General features: G+C 43.5%; 1 protein-coding gene across 5 annotated transcripts in view; it reads right to left on the reverse strand.

Annotated features, from left to right (window-relative positions):
* Positions 1–23,511, reverse strand: part of cntln (centlein, centrosomal protein) — a 138,616-nt gene that overhangs the window by 64,636 nt on the left and 50,469 nt on the right. For all 5 annotated transcript variants that reach the window (XR_007038359.1, XM_047366182.1, XM_047366185.1 and 2 more), the window contains 4 exons: positions 14,181–14,281; positions 10,259–10,356; positions 7,750–8,279; positions 3,959–4,040 (listed from right to left, as the gene is read on the reverse strand). Coding sequence is in view for 4 of the 5 variants with exons in the window: in XM_047366182.1 (XP_047222138.1) it covers positions 3,959–4,040; positions 7,750–8,279; positions 10,259–10,356; positions 14,181–14,281 (811 nt within the window). In the remaining variant the exon portion in view is untranslated. The remainder of the gene's footprint in view (positions 1–3,958; positions 4,041–7,749; positions 8,280–10,258; positions 10,357–14,180; positions 14,282–23,511) is intronic.

Raw genomic sequence — 23,511 nt, forward strand, 5'->3', positions numbered from 1 at the left:
AGAAGAACCACAGGCTGATCATCTTCACGTCACACCGCATTGATGCAGTAATTCATGCAATAGGAGGCCCAACCAAGTATTGAGTGCATAGAAATGAACATACTAATCAGAAGCTTGTCATTATTGTTTGGAATATAATTTATTTATGGATCTTACGTAATATAAACATTTTCTGAGACACTGAATTTTGGCTTTTCATTATGTGTAAGACATAATCACCAACGATACAAGAAATAATGGCTTGAAGTATTTCACCTTATGTGTAATGAATCTATATAAGATATGAGTTCCAGCTAGAGAAAAAAAATAATGACATCTTTCATTATATTCCAATTTCTTGAGATGTACTTGTATATCTCAAGTGTTGCAACCAAGCAGCAAACGTGACAACAACTGTTATGTAATATTTAGTGCAGATGTAGTACCACCTTAACGTGGTGGAGGGGTTGGGGGCTCAAATGATCCTAGAGGCTATGTTGTCTGGGGCTTAAATGCCCCTGGTAGGGTCTCCCATGGCAAACAAGCTCTAGGTGATGGGTCAGACAGAGTGGTTCAAGAATCCTTCAGGAAGACTAATATATCGAGGCACGTGACGTCGCCTGGTATGGCGGAGCCGGGGTCTCACCGGGGAGCCAGTCCTGGTGTCGGGAATCGCCGGAGAGTGCCTGGTGGCCGGGTTGCTCTTCGCGGGACCCGGCCAGGCCAAGCCCGAACGAGAGACGCGAGGCCATCCCCCAGTCGGCCCACCACCTACAGGGGAAACCGTGAGGGACCAGTGCAAAGGGGATTGGGTGGCAGATGAAGGTGGAGACCTCAGCGGCCCGATCCCCGGATGCTTAGGCTGGCTCTAGGGACGTGGAATGTCAACTCGCTGGGAGGGAAGGAGCCTGAGCTTGTGCGGGAGGTCGAGAGATATCGACTAGAAATAGTCGGGCTCACCTCCACGCACAGCGTGGGCTCTGGAACCCATCTCCTCGAGAGGGGTTGGACTCTCTTCTACTCTGGAGTGGACCACGGGGAGAGGCGTCGGGCTGGGGTGGGTTTGCTTGTTGCCCCCCAGCTCAGCCGTCTCGTGTTGGGGTTTACCCCAGTGGATGAGAGGGTCGCATCCCTGCGCCTTCGGGTTGGGGACAGGTCTCTGACTGTTGTTTCGGCCTACGGGCCAAGCAGTAGTGCGGGGTACCTGGCCTTCTTGGTGTCCCTGTCGGGGGTGCTGGATAGTGCCCCTCCCGGGGACTCCATTATTCTGCTGGGGGACTTCAACGCCCGTGTGGGAAACGACAGTGACACCCGGAGAGGCGTGATCGGGAGGAATGGCCTCCCCGATCTGAATCCGAGTGGTGTTACGTTATTGGACTTCTGTGCTGGTCATGGATTGTCCATAATGAAAACCATGTTCAAACATAAGAGTGTCCATCAGTGCACTTGGCACCAGGACACCCTAGGCAGGAGGTCAATGATCGACTTTGTTGTCGTATCATCAGACCTTCGGCCGCATGTTTTGGACACTTGGGTGAAGAGAGGGGCTGAGCTGTCCACTGATCACCACTTGGTGGTGAGTTGGATCCGCTGGAGGAGGAGAAAGCCGGACAGACTTGGCAGGCCCAAGCGCATAGTCAGGGTCTGCTGGGAACGCCTGGCGGAACCCTCGTCCAGGGATGTATTCAACTCCCTCCTCCTGGAGAGCTTTGACCAGATTCCGGGGGATGTTGGAGACATAGAGTCCGAGTGGACCATGTTCTCCCCATCTATTGTCGATGCTGCTGCCTGTAGCTGCGGCCGTAAGGTCTGTGGTGCCTGTCGCGGAGGCAATCCCAGAACCCGGTGGTGGACACCGGGCAGTACGGGATGCTGTCAACCTGAAGAAGGAGTCCTATCTGCTGTGGCTGGCTTGTGGGACTCCTGAGGCAGCTGACGGGTACCATGAGGCCAAGCGTGCAGCGGCCCAGGCTGTGGCAGAGGCAAAAACTTGGGCCTGGGAGGAGTTTGGTGAGGCCATGGAGAAGGACTACCGGTTGGCCTCGAAGCGATTCTGGCAAACCGTCCGGCGCCTCAGGAAGGAGAAGCAGTGCTTCGCCAACAGTGTTTATAGTGGGGGTGGGAGGCTGCTGACCTTGACTGAGGACATTTTTGGGCAGTGGAAGGAGTACTTCGAGAATCCTGCCATCACGCATTCCCTGGTGGAAACAGAGGCTGGGGACTCGGGGTTGGACTCTTTTATCAACCAGGCTGAAGTCACCGAGGTGGTTAAAAAGCTCCACGGTGGCAAGGCTTTGGGGGTGGATGAGATCCTAAGCCTCCCTGGTAAGGCCTACGCCAGGGTATTGGAAAGGAGAGTCCGGCCGATAGTCGAACCCCGGCTTTAGGAGGAGCAGTGTGGTTTTCGTCCCGGCCGTGGAACACTGGACCAGCTCTATACCCTCTACAGGGTACTCGAGGGTTCATGGGAGTTTGCCCAACCAGTTCACATGTGTTTTGTGGACCTGGAGAAAGCATTCGACTGTGTCCCTCGTGATGCCCTGTGGAGGGTGCTCCAGGAGTATGGAATCGGTGGCCCTTTATTAGGGGCCATCCGGTCCCTGTATGAGCGGAGCAGGAGTTTGGTCCGCATTGCCGGCACTAAGTTGGACCTGTTCCCGGTGCATGTTGGACTCCGGCAGGGCTGCCCTTTGTCACCGGTCCTGTTCATAACTTTTATGGACAGGATTTCTAGACCCTGCCAAGGACCGGAGGGGGTCTGGTTTGGAGACCAGTGGATTTCGTCTCTTCTTTTTGCAGATGACGTGGTCCTGCTGGCCCCCTTTAGCCAAGACCTACAGCACGCGCTGGGGCGGTTCGCAGCCAAGTGTGAAGCGGCTGGGATGAGGATCAGCTCCTCCAAGTCAGAGACCATGGTACCCGACCGGAAAAGGGTGGCTTGTCCTCTTTAGGTTGGAGGGGAGTTCCTGCCTCAAGTGGAGGAGTTCAAGTATCTCGGGGTCTTGTTCACAAGTGAGGGAAGAATGGAGCAGGAGATCGACAGACGGATCGGTGCGGCTGCCGCAGTAATGGGGGCGCTGTGCCGGTCCATTGTGGCGAAGAGAGAGCTGAGCTGAAAAGCGAAGCTCTCGATTTACCGGTCGGTCTACGTTCCTACCCTCACTTATGGCCATGAACTTTGGGTCATGACCGAAAATCGAGATCCCGGATACAAGCGGCTGAAATGAGCTTCCTCCGTAGGGTGGCCGGGCACTCCCTTAGAGATAGGGTGAGGAGCTCGGCCATCCGGGAGGGGCTCGGAGTAGAGCCGCTGCTCCTCCACATCGAGAGGAGCCAGTTGAGGTGGCTCGGGCATCTATACCGGATGTCTCCTGGAAGGCCTTCCTCGGGAGGTGTTCGAGGCACGTCCCACCAGGAGGAGGCCCACTGGACAGCCCAGGACACGCTGGAGGGACTATGTCTCTCGGCTGGCCTGGGAACGCCTTGGGCTCCCCCCGGAGGAGTTGGAGGTGTCTGGGGAGAGGGACGTCTGGGTGTCTCTGCTGAGTCTACTGCCCCTGCGACCCGGTCCCGGATAAGCGGAAGACGACAAGTACGAGTAGTAGGGAGAGAGGCTGGCAGGCAGTAGAGGAACAAGGAGGGGACTTGCTTCATCTCAGTGTGATAATGTGGCTCTAGGTACAACGCCACATATTTATCTTTTCTTTATTTCCTCTTGTTGGGTCAGGGAGAGCCAAAATAAATCGTCAGTAGTAGTGTTGATAAGAACTGTATATTTATGGAACATTTTACTTGTTAGACACAACAAGGTATAAAAAAAACAACATAATGATCATAAAGTTTCATAAAACAATGACTGAATATAACGGTACACTTGTAGATGCAGTCAGCATGGGGAACAAATCCAGTGGTCCAATCTGATGGAGAATTTTAGCTTTAAAACAATAAAAAAAGAAAAAGATAATGAACAACAACCAACCTTTCTATTAGTTTTCTGTCTGTGAAGGTCCGTCCCAGAGGACCCCCTGTTCAGACTATCCGAGTACTCCTCACCACTGTCACTGTAGAGAAAGGTAAAGTTTATTACAGCAAAGAAGTCGAACCAACCACCCTGGTTCTGAAAGTACTACCCTTAGAAAAAAAAAATCCAATTTACCTTTTACGGTTGATTTAGTTGACATCAAGCAAAAATATGTGCATCCCCCCCCCCTCCATCTAACAGAAAATCAATGTCCCGTCCAATTTCTGAGCTGGAAGTGTAAATGTGGGCGTAAATTAAGTGAAAAGCTGCGATGTCTGATGCTGTTGGTGAATGCATCAACATGTATGAGAGTGGCTGTGGCCTTCATTAGCCCTCAGAGTGTGACAGACTTGTGTGAGAGGCATGGCTGAGCGGAGCAAACTTGCATCTGGTAGACGCGCGGTAAGGGCTTCATAACACACACACACACACACACACACGGGTCTATTGACAGTGACCTTTGACAAGAAGGTGGAAGCCAGTGACATTTACGCTGGCGGGTTTATTAAGGTGGGGCTTGGGAGAAACAGCAGAGGTAAAGACCGCTCAGAAGGGGCTCTAACTGGAAGTTGACATGGCTGGGGTAACACTGGATTAAATCCAGTCTGGTGGGGGCTCAGGGACTTGTTGAGGATTACTATCAATATCAAGGGATCCAAAGTTGCATTTGTTTGAGAAAGAACCACCAACTGTAATAATTTTTGAATTTGAATAAAAATCTGAAAAGTGTGGTATGCATATGTATTGTGCCCCCATTACTCTGATACCCCTAAACAAAACAGCCTTTAGAAGTCACCACATCATTAAACAGAACACCGGTGTATAATTCAATTACAGCTAACCCAAAATCAGTTAGAAGATCCATGAGGGAAACCCAGACATCCCTCTCCCCTGCAACATCCCCCAGCTCAAACTGGGGTATACCAAGGTGTTCCCAGTCCCTCCGGGGAGTTCTGGGTCTTCACCAGGTTTTCCTCCCAGTGGGACATGCCCGGAAAACCTCCAAAGGAAGGCCCCCAGTAGGCATCCCAATCGGATGCCCAAACCACCACAGCTGAAACAGAGGCTCTCCATCGAGCTTGCCCCAGATGACAGATCTTCTCATCCTATCTCCAGCCATCCTACTGGGGAAGCTCATTTTGGCTGCTTGTATCTGGAATCTTGCTCTATGGGTCATGATCCATACCTGAGGAACGTAATGTAGACGGACCGGTAAATCGAGGATCAGCTCTTTCTTCATTACAACAGACAGGAGCAGTGTCCACATCCTACCATAACTTGTGAACAAGACACCAAAATAGCTAAACCCCTCTGCTTGAGACAGAGACTGAACCCCAAACCAGAGGGACCAGTGCCACTGTTTCCGGTCGAGAACCATGGCCTCAGACTTAGAGAAGCTGACTCTCATTCCAGCGGCTTCACACTTAGCTGCAAACCATTCTGGTGCTCGCTTAAAGTCATGGCCTACAGAAATAAACAAAACCACACCATCATCTGCGAAAAGTGAACATGAGATTCTGAGGATCCTGAGGTGGATTTAGTTGGATTTCAAATCCTTTAATATTTCAGGTTGAGATAATAGATCAATAATCAGAGAAGCCAAGACGCCCATGATGGTAAATCTAAAGGAGTTGCAGAGATCCACAGTTGTGGTGGGATAATCTGTCCATAGAACAGCTATTGGTTGTGAACTCGAAAAATCTAGAGGATTTATGGAGGACTGGCAAAAAGAAAGCATTTGTTAGAAGAAAGCCATGATAAGTCCCGAATGCAGTTTTCCATAGACCATGTATGGCTGTGGCTCAGGTGGTAGACGGTGGGTGGCCGGTTGGAACCCCCGGTCTGTCCGTCTCAGTCGTTGTGTCCTTGGGCAAGACACTTTGCCGATGGTGGTGAGAGGGCTCGGCGGCACCTGTCGGCAGCCTCACTTGTGTCAGTGTGTGAATGGGTGGATGAATGGATGGATGACTGATTGTGGTGTAAAGCGCTTTGGGGTCTCTGGGGACTTGATAAAGCGCTATACAAGTTCAGACCATTTTACCATGTAGGTGACACAGCAAACATGGAAGATGGTGATCTGGTCAGATAAGACTGATGTGCACCAGAACACTGCACTACACATTATCTGTGCACACCATCCCCATAGTGAAACAGGGTGGTGGCAGCATCATGCTGTGGAGCTGGACCTAATTCGACCGAGTTTAAGCTATTTAGCGAACAATAATGATCAGAATGTCAGTCTCTAGATGTTATGTGAGACCTACCTCACAAGACTTAAAGCTGTAACTGCATCAAAAAGTGGTTCAAGAGTAATCACTCAGGCGGGCTGAATATAAATGCACACCAGTTGTCTGATTTTAATTTGTAAAAACAAAATTCCTGCACGTCATAATTATGCAGTGCTTTTGGTGTTGGTCTACCACATACATTATGAATAAACTACTTCGCAGTTTGTGGTTTTGAAGTGACAAAATGGTCTTGTCAAATAATAACAGTGACACCTTTTTTGATGCTCCAAGGCATAGTTACTTAATTTTCTAATCCCATTTTTGAAAAGAGGATTGGTGTAACATCAGAAAAAAGAAGGCTTTACATTTTCAAATCAGTTGACAAGTGTCTTAAATAAGACAACATCTCGGTTCAAACCTCTTGTTCACAAATCCGCTTAGATCCTCCTCTCAGGTGAAGCATTTATTAGACTGCTGCTTATTAGCCACATAGAGGGGTATTAGGGAAGCTGGGCATCGGTGCACCCAGTCCCTGTTAAATGGCCCCGTGCGGATAGAGCTGGGGAGGATTACAGTTTGATGAATTAGTTGGTGAGTAAGCAAGACTGAGGGATGGTTTAAAATCAACCAACCACAGTTCAGTAGATGGTTCAGAAGCTTATTTTGCATAAAACATACATGAAATAATTACTGTTGATGGTTGTTAATTTAGAGGCTGTTAAACATCTTGTAGACATCTGGTACTGATCCGAGTTGGGTCATTCAAAATTTATCTAACAGAATTAAGGCAAGCAGGGGAGGAGAGGAGAGAAGCGCGATGGAAAGATGTGTAGGTGTGTGTTAGGAGGTGGTTAAGGGGTGGCTGGAGGAAACAGCACACACCCATGCATCTGGGAACTGTCATGCCACAAGATAACCAACATAACTAGACACAAGGTGGGGTAAGCCTCCAAGCATATATGATTGTGTGTATGAACGGGAGAGGGGTTCGGGAGTCCTTGCAGGGGGATCCTTAGTGCTGTCAGGGGGGGTTTGTAAATATGCAAAGAACCAGTAAATTAAATCAAACTGCCAAACTGTCAATTTCAGGGTAGCGTGACTAGTGCATGAAAATGACATCACTGGAAGGTATCAAGGCTTTGGCGGCCCCCTTATCCCTGGGCTTTGTTGGCATCGGTTCAACTTTGTGCAGAGAGGTGGCTAATTTTGCATGCAAATTTCAGTTAATAAGCTCCGAGCAAGTCGTCCCAGGATATTTCAAAGGATCTGACAGTAGATTCTCCCTCCTCTCTCCTTCTCTCTATCATTCTTGCTCACATTCTTGTTTTGGCTTCTGAATACCAACTAGACAGACAATGAAATTCAATCACCCATTTGCTTACGCTTTGCATATGCACGTTGTCCCCTTGATGCTGTATCCCCAAAATTCAGCCAGCCCGTCCTCTCGGCTCTAACCGCCTAAAAATAATGAGCGGTTGGATGAGAGAATAAGTGTCTGTGCATGTGCACGTGCATCATTACCTATCTGCACTCATGTCCTCCCACTCGTCCTTAGTGGGACTGGGGCTGCGGCCTTGCCAGCTGATGGCTTGATTGGAGCTGACTGTTCGGTGGATGCGCTGGCGTAGAAGACCTCTGTGCCAGCCTGTCTTGAGTTTGACCTTGCCGTTAATGTTGTTCACAATCCCAGCTGCTCGTGCCAATCCTGCTGCTCGGTTCCTGTAGAAGTCCCTGGCTGCTCTCACGATACCCAGTTCCTGCCTCAGTTTGAGCAACCGATGATTAAGTCTGGTGCTCTCTTTCTGAGATGTGGCCAGCCTGCCTTCTAGAGCCATGATTTCACCAGAGTGTTGCTCAACCTGGGCCAGGGCCCGGGTTTGGGCCTCCTCTTCTCGGTCAGCTTCCTGCTTTCTCCGATAATCGATTAAGGCTTGGAGTCTTCGGCAGTTGTGGGCCAGGTCTTCATTGGCCTGAAGTAACTGCTCTTTCTCTTCTCTCAGTGTTTTTGTCTGCTCCTCCAATGACATCATCCTCTGCTCCAGTCGTTTCATCTGAAAGCATCAAAGATCTTAGCACAGTTCCTACGTACTTTCCAATTCCCAACTCAAATTTTTTAGAACATTCTGGACATTTACCTTGAAAAAACAGCAGTATTCAGCTTTTATTATTAGTCCATTTCACAAATCATAAAACACAAAGCTGAGGTAAGCTTCCAACTCAGAATTTTGATCAGCTTTGTTTCATTTTGCAAGGTGAAATCATAACTGGAATATTTTATACTAAATACAGATTTTTTTAAAGCAAAATTTATTATCTTTGTGATTCTTAGATACTGTAATCTGCTTTGTGATAAAACAGCGACAAAAACAATAATTTCAGTTTTGATGCTATGTTTTGCATCTAAATCCAACCCAGTGTGAGAATTCAAGTTCCAGTTTAAAATCTTGAGTCCAATAAATGAGTTAAAATAATTTTTTTATTTTTTAATGAGGTTGCATTCATACACCAGTTCTAGCGCAATAACTTAAAATACAAATGGATAAAATAGTAGTGTATGACTATGCAAATAAATTATTGTGGGTCTCATTAGCATATACATTACTTTTAAAATCTCCTTTATTGTTAAGTTTTTATCGCAATAAGGAGTGAAAATTCAAAAATGGGTTCATACTAGGTTTTCTTTTTTCCATACTAATCAAAACATGAAAGAAACTGTGGGAACTTTGTCTTAGGGATAAAACGGTTATCCGTTTTAATGGTTACAAAGCAAAAAGAGTTAGGACAACAACCATTACTGTTTTAAAATTAACTTACCAATAAACCATATTCAGTTATCACATTAGTAAAAACTGTTTTATTGTGTTCATTGAAGGTAGCGTCTTAGATGAAAGCAGAAAGGTACAGCAGAGAGTTTTTAGAGCACCAACTTTTGTCTGTGGTTATTTTCTTAACCGGTAACCAGTCAGGTTCAATAAAACCAGTGAATGCACCAAGCAAAGCACTACAAGTTCACACTGCCAACAACATTCTTTGGTATGAGTGTGGTTCTTGTGAAGAGTCATCTACATTTTCTTCAACATTGGACATATCTGGAAGCTCAAAGAGAGCACAACTGTCAGCAGATAACAGGAACGTTGAATGTAGAGAACGATTAGAAAATGTAGGTTAATCCCAACCGATTTCGATATTGTAATATTAAAATACTATATCCCAATGGCACCTGTTTCTACTATGCCGCAGCATTTTAAACCATTACTTCTCAAAACATATCTATTTATTTTTTGATCATTTATATGGAAACTAAATATTTCTCTCTGAAGAATCCATGAGGACAAACAGTTTGAAATTAGAGCTATGATGTCACTGGTTTCCCTCCTATCGACTAACATTTGCTGTAATCTTTGATGCCTTAGATTGCTGGGGGTTAGGGGTTACCTCAGGGTGTGGACATTTGACTGCCGCACCCTTACCCTGATCTGCCTTAAATAGACAGCAACCAGGCACTCTTAGTGCTTTTGTTAGATCTTCAATGGAAACTGTTTAAGAGAACAGGGGCTGCCTGCTGGGTTTGTGCCTCCAGGCATTTTTTTCCTTTTTATTTGGTTCTCGTACTCTTCCTGCTGGTAAAGCCAGATACCTTTCAAACTAAATTAGACAGCTATCACAAGTTGTTATGAGTCACGGTCATGAAAACAACTGAAGCATCACATGAACTCATGCAAGCAAGATTTTAAAACAAATGCAACCTACTAATACCTCTACTACGAAATTTATAACAAAATACTATTTTATGGGAAAAGCGAAATGCTTCTTGCTATTTACAGAGTTCCTCTTTGTAAATCTGAGAAAAACAAAGTATTTACCAGCTGACACTTGACTTTGAGATGACTACAAAGTAATAAAAGCCCTTCAAATCTTCCTTGAGAGAGCAAAGCCAAGTTTTCCAGGAGACAGTTTGCAGGAGATGGCTTTGTCGGGTTTCTTTTATTGGTAATGACACAGAGCACTTAGAGATGGCACAGTGCCGTACCTTTTTAAAAGACTGTTTCAGTCGGCTTGAAGAAAGAGAAGGTTTGTTCGGAGTGCTGCTTTTGACCTGCTGCTCCTCTGCCATTTTGTGAAGCAGTTCTGTAAAAAGGAACAAAGCTCATTATTGTGACACATTGTGTCAAACCCTGGCGAGACAATCAATAGAATTATAATAAAACGGACACATTAAATCAATTAACATTAGTAAGGTCTAATTTCTCTCCCGAGGTCTGGGTTTTTTCCTTCTTTAGTCAATCACAGCAATAATGCCATTTTCAGATGTCCTTAAAAATGTTCCCATCTTAAACTCACCTCCTGTTTTAAAAGTCTTATCAACTACAGCCCCTTTAACGTCTGATTAACAGGAGGGTGTTTTATTTAGTAGCCCATAAAGAAACCGAAAAACAGTCTTCAAAGGCACACAGTAGCTCTGACTATGTGCAACTTTTCTCGGGGGATCCTAAACAAACCAGGAGAAGTGCTTGAATCCCACATGAGCACATTGCCCCAGGCCGCGTTCCTTTGTACTCCTCTGTGTTTCCTCAGAGCACGTCTATTCTCCACAGACATACTTGCTGCTTTATTCTGGAAACATCAATGATAGCAATGGCAAACATCTGATTTCAGATGATAAAAACAGAATGCATGCAAAGTCTTATTGCTCAAGGGTTTAATGCACATAAACACAATGTTACAGCTTTTGTGTCACTATCTGAATCGCGGTATCTACCTGGCAATGTGGAAGTACCTCTGCTCAACCATATGCAAAGGGCAACACAAAACAATCGAAAACTTTCTGCCTTTCCTTCTCTGTTTTTAAGGATTAATGACAAGACGACCAAAATAATTTGTACAATGAGCTAGAAACATTAAATATTCAGGACCTTGACTTTTCAGGTCAGGTATATTTTTTTGAGGGCACTAGAGAAAAAAGGAAGCTGTAGAAGGAAGAAGCAGAAAGAAAGAGGGCTGTTCTGTGAAAAGCTGCTGCTCCTTGCCTTACGTTGACGCCTTGCCCAGGGAAGTTTGTTACGTTGAATTAGCCTGGCCTTTTGTCTTCCTTATGTGTCACATTAAATCACACAGAGCACCAAATAGGACAGGAGGGCTGCTGTGTTCGTTGGGTACATAACCAGGCTGAGAGACAATTATCCAGCTCCCGTGATAGTGGCATGGGAGTTGGTACCTCAGCACAACCTTGATAAGAAGACGTGGTGGCTCCCTAGTCACATGCAGTTGAAGGAGGTTCTGGCACCGCTGCATACATTAACGTCCCTCCCATGACTCCTCATAGGAAGCAGCTCAAAGGCCCCGTTCCTTTCATCTGCCCCCTTTTGTTAGTGTGATTTCAGAGTGAGCGTTTCAACCCCACATCCATCTGATTGGGTCACACAGGTTCCTCTCCACAAAGATGCTGTGGCCTTTTACAATTTTTTGCAATAATGTTGAGTTCCCACTGACTCCTAATTCACGGTCTTCAGTTAACTCTAAAACTAATTTGCATTACATTAACAAACTTAAGACTCTGAAAATTTGAGTTATTACTTGTGTGACCTTACATGACTTCACATACATTTAACGGATTTCACCAAGGCCAGGAAATATGTGCTTGCGGGACTCATAGATGAAGAAAAAACAACTTAGCCCATGGCGATGGTGTCCTGAATCTTCATTGAATGAATGTTTTTAGGACCCTGAAGTGTTAAAGACTCTTCAGTCTGGTCTGAGTGTGTTCTATGGTAAAATATCACTCATGTAAATGATCTTATTTTGCTAATTTAGCAAATAAGAAAAACTTTTAACTCTATTAGCACTATCATTAAAAAGCAATTAATGTGTTAAAACTCTAAACTTAAACCATCTGTTTAAATGGTAAGTGTACTGACTTTCCATAGAGCTTTTCTAGTCATACCAATCACACAGTAGAACCATATTTGCCCAGTTGCACTAACAACCGTGCACAGTCAAAGACCAATCCACAGATCAATAGGCAAATTGAGGTGCCTTGCCCAGGGGCCCTTCAAAATGTGGCAGAAGGAAGCTGGAATCGAACCAAGTGCAAGACAACTACTCTCCCCACTGAGCCACAGTCACCACCAACATTCAATAGACTGATTACATGTGAAACACCTTCTGCCTCAAGATTTTTTTGTTTTGTTTAAAATGACAGTTTTCTAACATTCTTGTTTCTCTCTGTATGTCAAGAATGTGACAGAAAAGAAATAGAAGAATTCACAGCCAAAGTCCGCATCTGATTGGCTGATCAGGTCCTCATGATGACTCCTTTCCTTGGAAAATACCAGCTGCATAGAGCTGACAAGCTCCATGCTGAAACTCTAGAGAGAAAGTTATCCACAAGACCAGCAAGAAGGTTTCCAGCCAAGTGGAAACCAAGCCAGACAGACTTGTAAGATTCAGTTGTGATAAATGTTTTATTTAGATTGTAAGCTTGTTCCTGCAAGGTTTCATTTAGTTACTTTTTTCACACACATCGAGAGGAGCCAGTTGAGGTGGCTCGGGCGTCTATACCGGATGCCTCCTGGACGCCTTCCTTGGGAGGTGTTCCAGGCACGTCCCACCGGGAGGAGGCCCAGGGGACGGCCCAGGACACGCTGGAGGGACTATGTCTCCCGTCTGGCCTGGGAACGCCTTGGGCTCCTCCCGGAGGAGCTGGAGGAAGTGTCTGGGGAGAGGGACGTCTGAGTGTCTCTGCTGAGTCTGCAGCCCCCGCAACCCTGTCCCAGATAAAGTGGAAGATGACGAGTACTTTTTTCAAGACCGATTTGGTTCCGGAGTGATCCAAAATGGGAAACCATTCAACAACCTGAGCCAGACAAAACCAGAGCTACCTCTCTGCCACGGAGCAACCCATGAACTGGTCTGGTCTGAACAGCTGCTGTGCTAACATTATTCCCAGTCATACCAGCTGAGAAAAGGGTGTTGGAACCAAAGGTCCAGAAACCCAATGCAGTTCAGCGAGCGATGACACAATAAGATCCAGGCCACAAGCCACTTCCTTTAAATTCCTGAAAGAGATGTGTAAGCTTGTGATAAAATTGAAACTTTATCCGCTACATCATCACAGATTAAAGTGTAATCGTTTTACTGATAATCAATACATCTACAATCTGACAAATATACAGAATCTTTATGATACTTTAAATTTGTGATAAAAAATCTATTTTATTTGATTGCTGAGAAATTCTGTAACTGATTAATTGTGATTGAATATGAGATTATTTATGTACATTATTAAAGTTCAATGTGTCTTATCAACCGCTCCACTTGACAGAAGAACAAAAACAAAACTGTCTTTTTGTTTTTCTGCCTGATTCTTAACAAGACCATCAATAAGAGCAAATTAGTTAATTAGAGCTCTCCTTTATATCAAGTCATTGCAGCGTAAGACAATGTCACTAGTTGTGGAGAAAATTAAAGTGATCTAGAACAGATCTGTTATTGAACTAATTAATTAAGGCCGTAGGATGAAGTGGTCAGCATCTGACAGTGTCACTGAGGAGATTAAGTGTGCTGTGCTTTTTAACACCGAGAATGATGTATGCAGACAAGACTGATGCTGTTTGATCTTCCAATCAATGTGCGAGGAGTTGATCAAGTCTTAATTGACTTGTTCTGTTAATTCCACAGGGGGGGGAGTGTTATTAATTCTCCTGATTAATACACATTTCCCAGAGGAGAACGGATAGCAACAAGCATGCTTCTTCACCATGAGAGGTGACACTTTGACATTGTAATCCTTCCTTTTTGTCTGTAGATGCTCAGTAAATGTTTATTAATATTAATTAACTATATAGTAGAATAATTATACAATATTGGGAATGCTGTTTTCAGATTAAACTAAAAGGGGTAAAAAGACAATTGCCAAAAATACTCAAACAACAAAACAATCAAAGAGGGTTCACCTTGATGATCGTTTGCTAGACACATGTGGAGCTCCTTCACTGTGGTTCGGTCCATAGCAGACTGGACTCGAAGCATGTCCAGTTCCTCTTCTAGGCCGACTCTGCGGAGAAAAAAAGACAGGGAATTTTTCTTTATTTCACAGCAAGTCAAACCTATTTTTACTGTGTGCCTACTTTATTTATAAATTTGTAACTAGGTGAAGAGCATTTTCAATAACCGATGGGATTATTTAGAAATTGAGAGATAAAAATTATTAAAAGTACAAAGCCTTGTTTTCACATATGGTAGTAATGTACCAAATTGTTTTCCATAAAGCAGCAAATATGAAACGTGACATACCAGAACTTCACTCCTGAAGAACCTGGAGTTCGAATCTCTATTGGTCTCAAACAAAGCGAAAGAGAACGAGAGCAAGCCACCAAAACTGTCTTACTGTAAGGGCACCGCACAACAAAGTTGCCACTTGTCAAAATACCTCCCATAAAAAATAAATAATTTATTGATTCTGTGTCTGCAAAACAAACACCAAACTTAGACCAAACTTGAGGCACATCAATACTACCAGGAGTTCTGGCCGCCATTTTATTTTGATCAAACAGCAGAACATAAGCTTTAATAAATGCTTGTCTTAATGATTTCTTGATGCAGAATCACTTCAGAGACATTTCACAGAAAAACAGTAAGCAACACTTATTAATAAATATTAACAAATTCAGAATGTAAAAAGAGGGAGAGGGCGATGACAAAAGGAGGACCTCAGTAGGCAATCATGGTTGGAAAAAAAACACATCCTGGATACTGACTGTTTAGACTTTTACCTTCAGTTCGGCGCTACAGAGCGCCATTTACAAAATGGCCGCCAGCCTCCACAGAGACAGTTTCTACCCCCAGGCTGTCTCTCTGATGAACACAATGAACAGAGTGGTCAACAAAACAAAACAAGCATATACAGTGGGTAGAACAAGTATTTGATACACTGCCGATTCTGCAGGTTTTGCCACTTGTAAAGTATGTAGAAGTCTTTAATTTTTAATCATAGGTGATCTTCAACTGAGTGACATAATCTAAAACAAAAATCCCCCCAAAAAAATCACATTGTGTGATTTTTAAGTAATTAATTAGCATTTTATTGCACAACATAAGTATTTGATACATCAGAAAAACAAAACTTAATATTTGGTACAGAAACCTTTGTTTGCAATTACAGACATCAGATGTTTCCTGTAGTTCTTGACGAGGTTTGCACTCACTGCAGCAGGGATTTTGGACCACTCTATACAAACAGATCTTCTCCGGATCCTTCAGGTTTTGTTGCTGTTGCTGGGCAATACGGACTTTCTGCTCCCTTCAAAGATTTCCGATTGGATTCAGATCCAGAGACTGGTTAGGCCACTCCAGGACCTTGAGATGCTTTTTACGGAGCTGCTCCTTAGTTGTCCTGGCTGTGTACTTTGGGTCATTGTCATGCTGGAAGACCCAGCCCCGACGCATCTTCACGCTGCAGTCGTCCTGTCCCCTTTGCAGAAAAGCATCCCCAAAGAATGATGTTTCCACCTCCGTGCTTCATGGTTGTGATGGTGTTCCTGGGGTTGTACTCATCCTTCTTCTTTCTCCAAACACTGAGTGGAGTTTAGACCAAAAAGCTCCACTTTTGTCTCATCAGACCACATGATCTTCTCCCATTCCTCCTCTGGATCATCCAGATGGTCATTGGCAAAATTCAGACGGGCCTGGACCTGCGCTGGCTTGAGCAGGGGGACCTTGCGTGCTCTGCAGGATTTTAATCCGTGGCGCCTTAGTCTGTTACTAATGGTCTTGTTTGAGACCGTGGTCCCAGCTCTCTTCAGGTCATTGACTAGGTCCTGCCGTGTAGTTTTGGGCTAATCACTCACCTTCCTCATGATCAGTGATGCCCCACGAGGTGAGATCTTGATTGGAGGCCCAGATCAAGTGAGATCGACCATCATCTTGAACTTCTTCCATTTTCTTATAATTGCACCAACAGTTGTTGTCTTCTCATCAAACTGCTTGGCTATTTTCCTGTAGATCATCCCAGCCTTGAGCAGGTCTACTATTTTATCCCTGATGTCCTCACACAGCTCTCTGGTCTTGGTGGAGAGGCTGGAGTTTGTTTGTCAAGTCAAATTCTCTGTGGACACAAATTTGGCCAATAAAGCTGATTCTCAAAAAACAATAGTAAAACACAAAAACGAGTAGCTCTCGGATGCACCTCAGAACGGGTAAAAGAGGATCCTGTAGAGTTACAATAACAATGAATTGAGACCAAAGCATTGCAGTTCCACTTTATATAGACCACAACTGAATGGTTTAAGAGTGAAGAGGAAGGATTTAAAAGCATCATATGTCCCCTTTAAGCTGCACATCCCTAATATGTAATCCTATTTTGGTGCTCTACTGACCAAATAATCAGTTGTCAGTACAAACACTTTATGATCTCTACCAAAATCTGCACACATTTCACAGAGAAATCCATTCCTGTGAAAAACTTCTCTACAGATTTTTATGGTGGCTTTCCAACATAAATGAAAAAAATGGCATAATAAGGAAATCATCTAATTAAAATGCTTTTTAACTCATCTGGAAATCAAAGTGACAAGCAACATGAAACACTGAGGAAGCAAAGTACGCCGTGCAATGTGAATATGTGTATGTGTGTGAATTCTAACAGAAGAGAAAAAAGTGCCAGGAAGGTGTACACAATTACCTCTGTGCAATTAGCTTGATTCCTGCTAAAGGCTAATTATGTGGAGCCATGCTCTCGTCTTTACACTTTCAAGTTATTATTAGGACCCCGACTGTAGTCTTTTGAGGATACGTACAGGCCCACTGAAACAACCACACCTGAAACACACAACTAATTTCCCTCCCTTCTGCTCCAAAGAGTAAAAAAAAAAAACACAGGAATCAAACTCCAACGAATCTAGTGGCATTCTTCCTGAACCTCATTACAAACGGTGGATCTTTGGTTTGATCGACGTCTAATGATCCACTTGGACTGCAAAGTTAAATTTCTCACAAAAGTAAGAGATTTTTATGCATATGTCTTGACAATTAGAGATGTTACTGCCACTGCAAACGGAAGAAAAGTAATAAGTAAATTTTATCCCACACAGTCCTGATCTTCTGGCTGGAGCTTAAATAAGTACACAAATGGCTCCCCCCAGAGAAATGAGGAACCAGATGGATATGTGTCGCTTCTGTATAGATTTTCCTCCATAAATGAACTTAAGTCGATGAGGCGCCAGCCCTGCCTTGTGTGTCCAGGCTGTTAATGGGACGAGTGGGCTGAAATATGCAGTATGTAGAAAGAGCCTGTTTCATCTCATGTTTCTCTTTTATGCCTTTTCAGATGCTGATCGTATTGATGCTGAACACAAGTTCATGTGCAAAACATTCAGCTTTGCTGAAGGATAAGTATACTTTCCCTAACAGAAAAAAGATTGGATTTCAGATGGAGTTCATTAGCGCAGGTCCTCACGCTTCCCAACATCACATTTTGGCGATGGAACACCACTTCAATCTTATTTACTGACGCCTAGATGAAGCACCGGCTGCTTTGGATGTGAAAGATGGGGAATAATTAAGCCAGAGGCGTTCTGAGAATAATACTTGTTCCTGAGATACACCATGGACAATTAAAAATGAAAAACCAATTAGATTAAAATTTATTTGGTTCAGTGGTTCATCAGACTTGAGAACTGTGTTAGTTGCAGTTGTAACAGTGACCATTATGTACATGTTATCTCACAGACCAACAGAAACCAATGGTCTGATCTGAACACAGATCAGATTTGCAGGGAGTATTTAAATGATCTGCAATGAGCTGTCATGCACAGATCGACCACAGGAGGGTATGAGTGGTGGTATCGCAGGTGGAATGATAGTGTTCTCCACAGGAAGTTGCTGAAGCATCTGATAGTTAAAACATAGCAAGCCTTGTAGACGCTCTAGACAGCATCACACGCTCTGGAGGAGTTTCACAACACTGGCGTTTTAGGATCTATGAGGATGAATGGCCGTATGGTCAAACTGATCTGAGATGTGCAGATATCAAAGTGGGCCTGTATTGGAACCGGTGGGTTTATAAGATAGGGTTCCAGTTACCCGAAACAGACCAAACCGAGGATGGATTGTCGTTTGTTTATTAGGCGCTAAAAAAACTCAAGAATTAGACAATTATCAACACACTGCACCCTAATACACTGTGTTCTGGCTGATGTAAGCCAGAAGGGTTTATTGACCAATGCATAGGTGAACATTTTTACTGTTGTGTAGAGTCAACTTCAGCCGTGAGCACATCTACTCAGCTGCTGCATCAAACAGAGCTAAGAGCACAAACTGCTCGCCAGCGTCGACAGGTTGCTCGACCCATCTGCTGCAGCCCCTGTGCTTTCACCAAGTCGACCTCCTGGGTTCGCTACTCATGAAAGAGTCCTGCATGACAGAGGGGTAAGAGGGAAAACACCACTTGCATTTCCATCACTTGGGACATGAGCCGTTTGGGGGGTGCAGAGGGAATCCCTCAAAGCTAAAATAGGGATCCAAGGCCTGTCCTTCATGGACATTTAGGGTGGGTAAATCACTGCTGTCAGCAGAGATGGAAACTGCTTGATGCACATGCTCTCCACCTAAAAGCCATAGATTCAAGAATTAAACTGGGATTTGAGGTATGACTGCTGGTGCAAAGCAGCGTTATGTTGTGGTTTGGTATTGAAATATAAACTATAATAATTATATCAGAATCGGAATCAGTATCACCTTTATTCGCCAAGTTTGTGCACAAAAATAAAAAATATGACGTTGGTTCCACTTTGCTTTTTTTGTAAGCTTTTTGTAAATAAATTTGTATCCAGTGTTTTTACAAAAGAGCTGCACAAGTTCTGGATAGTGGGAAGGTTCAACCCTGATCTTCTCCGCAGACCTAATTGTTCATTGCAGTTTGGACCCGTCCTGTTTTGTGGATGAGCCAAACCACACAGTGATGAATGAACACAAGACGGACTGAATATTCGTAGGGTAGAAGTTAAACAGCAGCTCCTGTGGAAGGTTGTACTTCTTGGGTTATGTATCATTTTACCATATAAAAAAAAAAAAGAAGTCTTTTTGCAAAAACTAAACATTTAATCAATCAGTGGCTCTTTAAATCTGAGGATTCAGGGCAAAATCATTAAATTTATGTTTTGTTTTGGAGCTATGCCTTTTAACATCACTTTCAGGCATACTAAACGTTAGATCATAATTACTTTCTATGAATAAAGGTGTTTTTTTTCTTTGACATACCAACTCTTTTAAAAGTAATTAATGAGGAAAAAATCTCACTTTACTAATTAAGAAACATGCATAAATCATTCTGTTTGTGTTTTAGCCTGTGCACAAATGTGTCCCTCCTCCAACTAATGCCTGGTCCAAAGGGGCAAAAGACTCTCATTACCTCTAATACCTTTCAGCAAATCAACATGAAAAGAAGCAAAATAGTGGAATACGGCAAACATTAGGGCAAATTTTTATTAAACTTAATTAGAGTCAACGTCGCTTATTGGGGAGGTTCACGTCCATAATGGTCACTCTTTGCAGAGGAGCAGTGCAAATGATCTCAAAGGCTTTTTCTCCAGTTATCGCCATCTAACCCGAGCTTTGATGTTGTCTGAGAGTAGCAGCTCAGTTTATTCTGTTTACGGAGCCTAAATAATCCCTGCCTCTTTTCACCAACAGACTTTTACCAACAATTAACAAGCAGGGACATCGCGTGGCAGAGACAAAAGCATAACGAGGTGGATAAATGACCCCCTGAAACGTTTTTCACCCACTCTGCCCATAGTTGCCAGAAATGCCACACAAGAAAAACACTCACTGGAGCTATTATTTTCTTTATTTATGTTTTCTCTAAAATTACAGGCAAAGCAAAGAAATATTCTTGAAGTTGCTTATAATATGTAAAGTGACAAATAACGGTAAAATATAGCCTAACAGGAGTACTGATTATTTGAAGAAAAATAAATCTTTGATTGCTCTCAGCAATGCTGGTTGGACTTAAGGTTAAGTGGAACAACCTTTATTGCGTTTCTCGAAGATAGTTGTGGGACTGACACCAGAACGGTAACTCACTATTATAAATTGAATGCCTTCGGTCTAATCAAGTATCCTTGCAATATAACAAAGAATAAACCAACTTTGGACTTCAAAATCTGACCAGATTCTTTCAGAGATGTACGGGAACTCAGCGTGAAACAAGACCTCCCTTGCAAATTTAAAGACACCACACAAATTCTCAGACTGAAGTCTCTCTCCAGTTCATATGTGACTTTGTTGAAGTGAATATGAGCTGTAATTATTATAAGCCCTCAACATTAAGGAGCGTTGTTTAAACTTGACAAAGTGTAGCCATGTTTGAAACTCTTATTTTGAAGTATTAAAGGAAATAGTTTTTGAGTTCCCTTTAATGTTGACAGTCAACTAATAATAGCCAATTTCAGATCCCCCTGTCAATCCAGGATCTACACAATTTCATGCCTTTCAATCGACTGGGACCCATAACCACCATGAACTGTCAGGGATCCAGGAATGCAGACGAGTGTGATGTAGAATAAAGCCAAAACAGCAGCTGGAGGAGCACAGTCCAACTGATCTGAGAAATATGTTTATCAGCAGAATCAGATGAAGAAAACATGCTGAAGATAGCAAACAATAACGTGGCTTGCATTTGGACAGGCCACCTGCATGAGGTTTGTGGCGAAGCTTAGCGCTGTCCTATGCAGACAAACTGCTGCGTCACAGACCACGCCCCTTCAGTTCCAGCCAAGATAGGACACGATTTCTGGAAACATCAGCTCCTATCACATCCTTATAGCACTGTATGTGGATCACTTCTGATGTGCTCCAGTTCTTAATAGTACGTTTATTGAAATTAAGGGTGTGGAATTTACAGTGTCCATCTGCGTCAGGATGAGGTTCGTGAATCTGGCTCTGATGTCGGATTTCATTGTTTTCTTTGTTGTTTTTGTTTGTTGTTGAGAAATAAATTCCAATGTGGTTCTTCTAACATTATTTGTTGATTTTTATGGTACATATATGCTGTGAAGAACATGTTTATCTCTTTATGATTATATTTTATGAGTCTCCCACAAGAAAATGTAAAGTACATCTTTAAATTTTCAAGTCAAAGTTCATCTTTATGGCAAATTTGGTTAACGCCATGCTGCACACAGCTTAAAACCAACAGTAATGTAATCAGAAAAAATAAACTATAACAAAACAAGAAAAACAATGACAAAAATGATAAAAATATAACCAAATAAAATTAAAACTTTTTCTTTAATGAAAAATATTAAAAATAAAACATCATTAGTTTGCAGAATAAATGCCTAAACAAATGTACGCTCAACTAGAACTAAAAGCCAACAGGAAATACGGTTTGACAAACTAAATATGTTTAAAATCCAAATTATGTGGCACATTTTTATTTTTTTAATGGTACTACAAAGCATAACGCTGTTTCTCTTGGATGGTGTAGAGACTGGTGTAGATGGTGTAGTAAGACCCAAATCACTGTAGAGTAGCTTTAGGCCCAATAACATTCATATGAATATAAATGTGCCATTAAAATGAGTCAGAAGTATGTTACCTTCTCTAAGGCAGCTTTATGTCATTACATTACGCTGCAGGGGGGCAGTATATTAACCATAAAAGCTGGAAACACCTTTTATGGTTGAAGTAGATCTTCACCTTCACCTCCTCAATCTTTTATTCAGGTTTAGAGGTAAGCTGGTCGGGGGGATTAGTTTGATTACTTCTCTTAACACAGTGGGAGACCTATTGGGCAGGAATTATCAAAGCTATATTCATAGTGGGTCATCTGTGCATCCAAACAGTACTTCACAAGAGCAGTTTATGCAGAAGGTGAAAGGACACACCTGTGAATCATAACACGATGATGTACAGAAATGAGAGTTTAAAGAGACTCCCCTAAGAAAGCCACTACCAATTAAAAGCCCTGAATTCTTCATTGGCTCTTAGGTAAATAGTGGATCATTGCTAACACTCCAGCATAACCTTCACAGGCATTTATTACAGAACAGTCAAGTTTTCTATAAACTGCTTTTTTGCTTTTTCTGCGATATACCTGTTTGGACTCATGGCTCCCACTTATAAAAAGCTTAATTGTATGAAACAGAACAATAAACCAAATTATTAAATTTGGTTAACAGTCATTTTTGTGTATCCCACAACTACCTTGGCAAGTCATACAACAGATAAAAATGTCAGTCTAGAAAAGAGATGGAAAGACTTTGGGAACACTCTGAGCTGTATGTATGTCTGTGAAAACGCCCTGGGATAAGGAGTTTTCCAAAGCACAAGTTTAAAGATTTCAGCTGAAAGTTTACTTTGCACCAGCCACACGGGTAAGGAGAGGTCCCTGGGCCAGGAATAGAGGAAATGAGATGGAGCTGGGCAGAGGCACATAAAGGGAATCAACAATAACCCCGATGGACTTCCCTGTTCCACGGCTAGGAAAGAGGCCAGATACTCTTCAGTCCCTTGTGGATTTCTCTGCAGGTCAGATCCAAGGACCTTGCAGGTCTATTGTGGTCTATTCACCCCTACGTACCCCGCCCTGGCTCTGCTCAGTTCTAGTCGTGGCCAGGCAGGAAGGCGGATGGACATCCCTTAACAGGCAGCATTGGCGGCACTAGGGCTGCTAGCCTTGTAATTAGCTCAGATAGCTCAAGCTTGGAGAGAGGCAGCCGGGCTAGATCATAATGAGCTCAGCTGGGATTAGGAGGACAGGGCAGTGGGGTGAGCAGAGGTGAGGGCAGTGAGGGGGGGGGGGCAAGTACCAGAATTCTGGCCTCAACCCACTGCTGCATCACAGAGGGCCAGAGGGAAGCAACTGGGAAGACGAGAAGAAAGAGGGGAAGAGGAGGGTAGAGAGAGACAGGGTGGAGAAGGGAAGAAGTGAGGTGAAGGTGAAAAGAGGAAGAGAGAAGTAGACGGTAGCTTTAGGCAAAGCTTTTTGGAGTACCGGAGAGGGTTTGGGAGACAGTTAACAAATTTTTCTCGAGATCAAGAACACAATGGTTTAAAACAGCTACCGACAGAATGAAGATAAAAACCGCCAGTAAAGGCAGAATAACATAGCACATCCAGAAACAAAGAAAAAGCATCTGTTAAAATGAAAGGTCTATGACACACCCAGTCAAGTCTGTGTGGAAGAAATAGTTTCATTCCAGACTGTCCTCTGTGCAGATGGGAGCACCTGGACGGATGTACAATATAAAGACCACCAATGTGTCTATAGGTTGTGCCCACACC

Source organism: Girardinichthys multiradiatus, chromosome 5 (genome assembly GCF_021462225.1).
Source record: "Girardinichthys multiradiatus isolate DD_20200921_A chromosome 5, DD_fGirMul_XY1, whole genome shotgun sequence".
In the NCBI taxonomy this organism is placed as follows: domain Eukaryota; kingdom Metazoa; phylum Chordata; class Actinopteri; order Cyprinodontiformes; family Goodeidae; genus Girardinichthys; species Girardinichthys multiradiatus.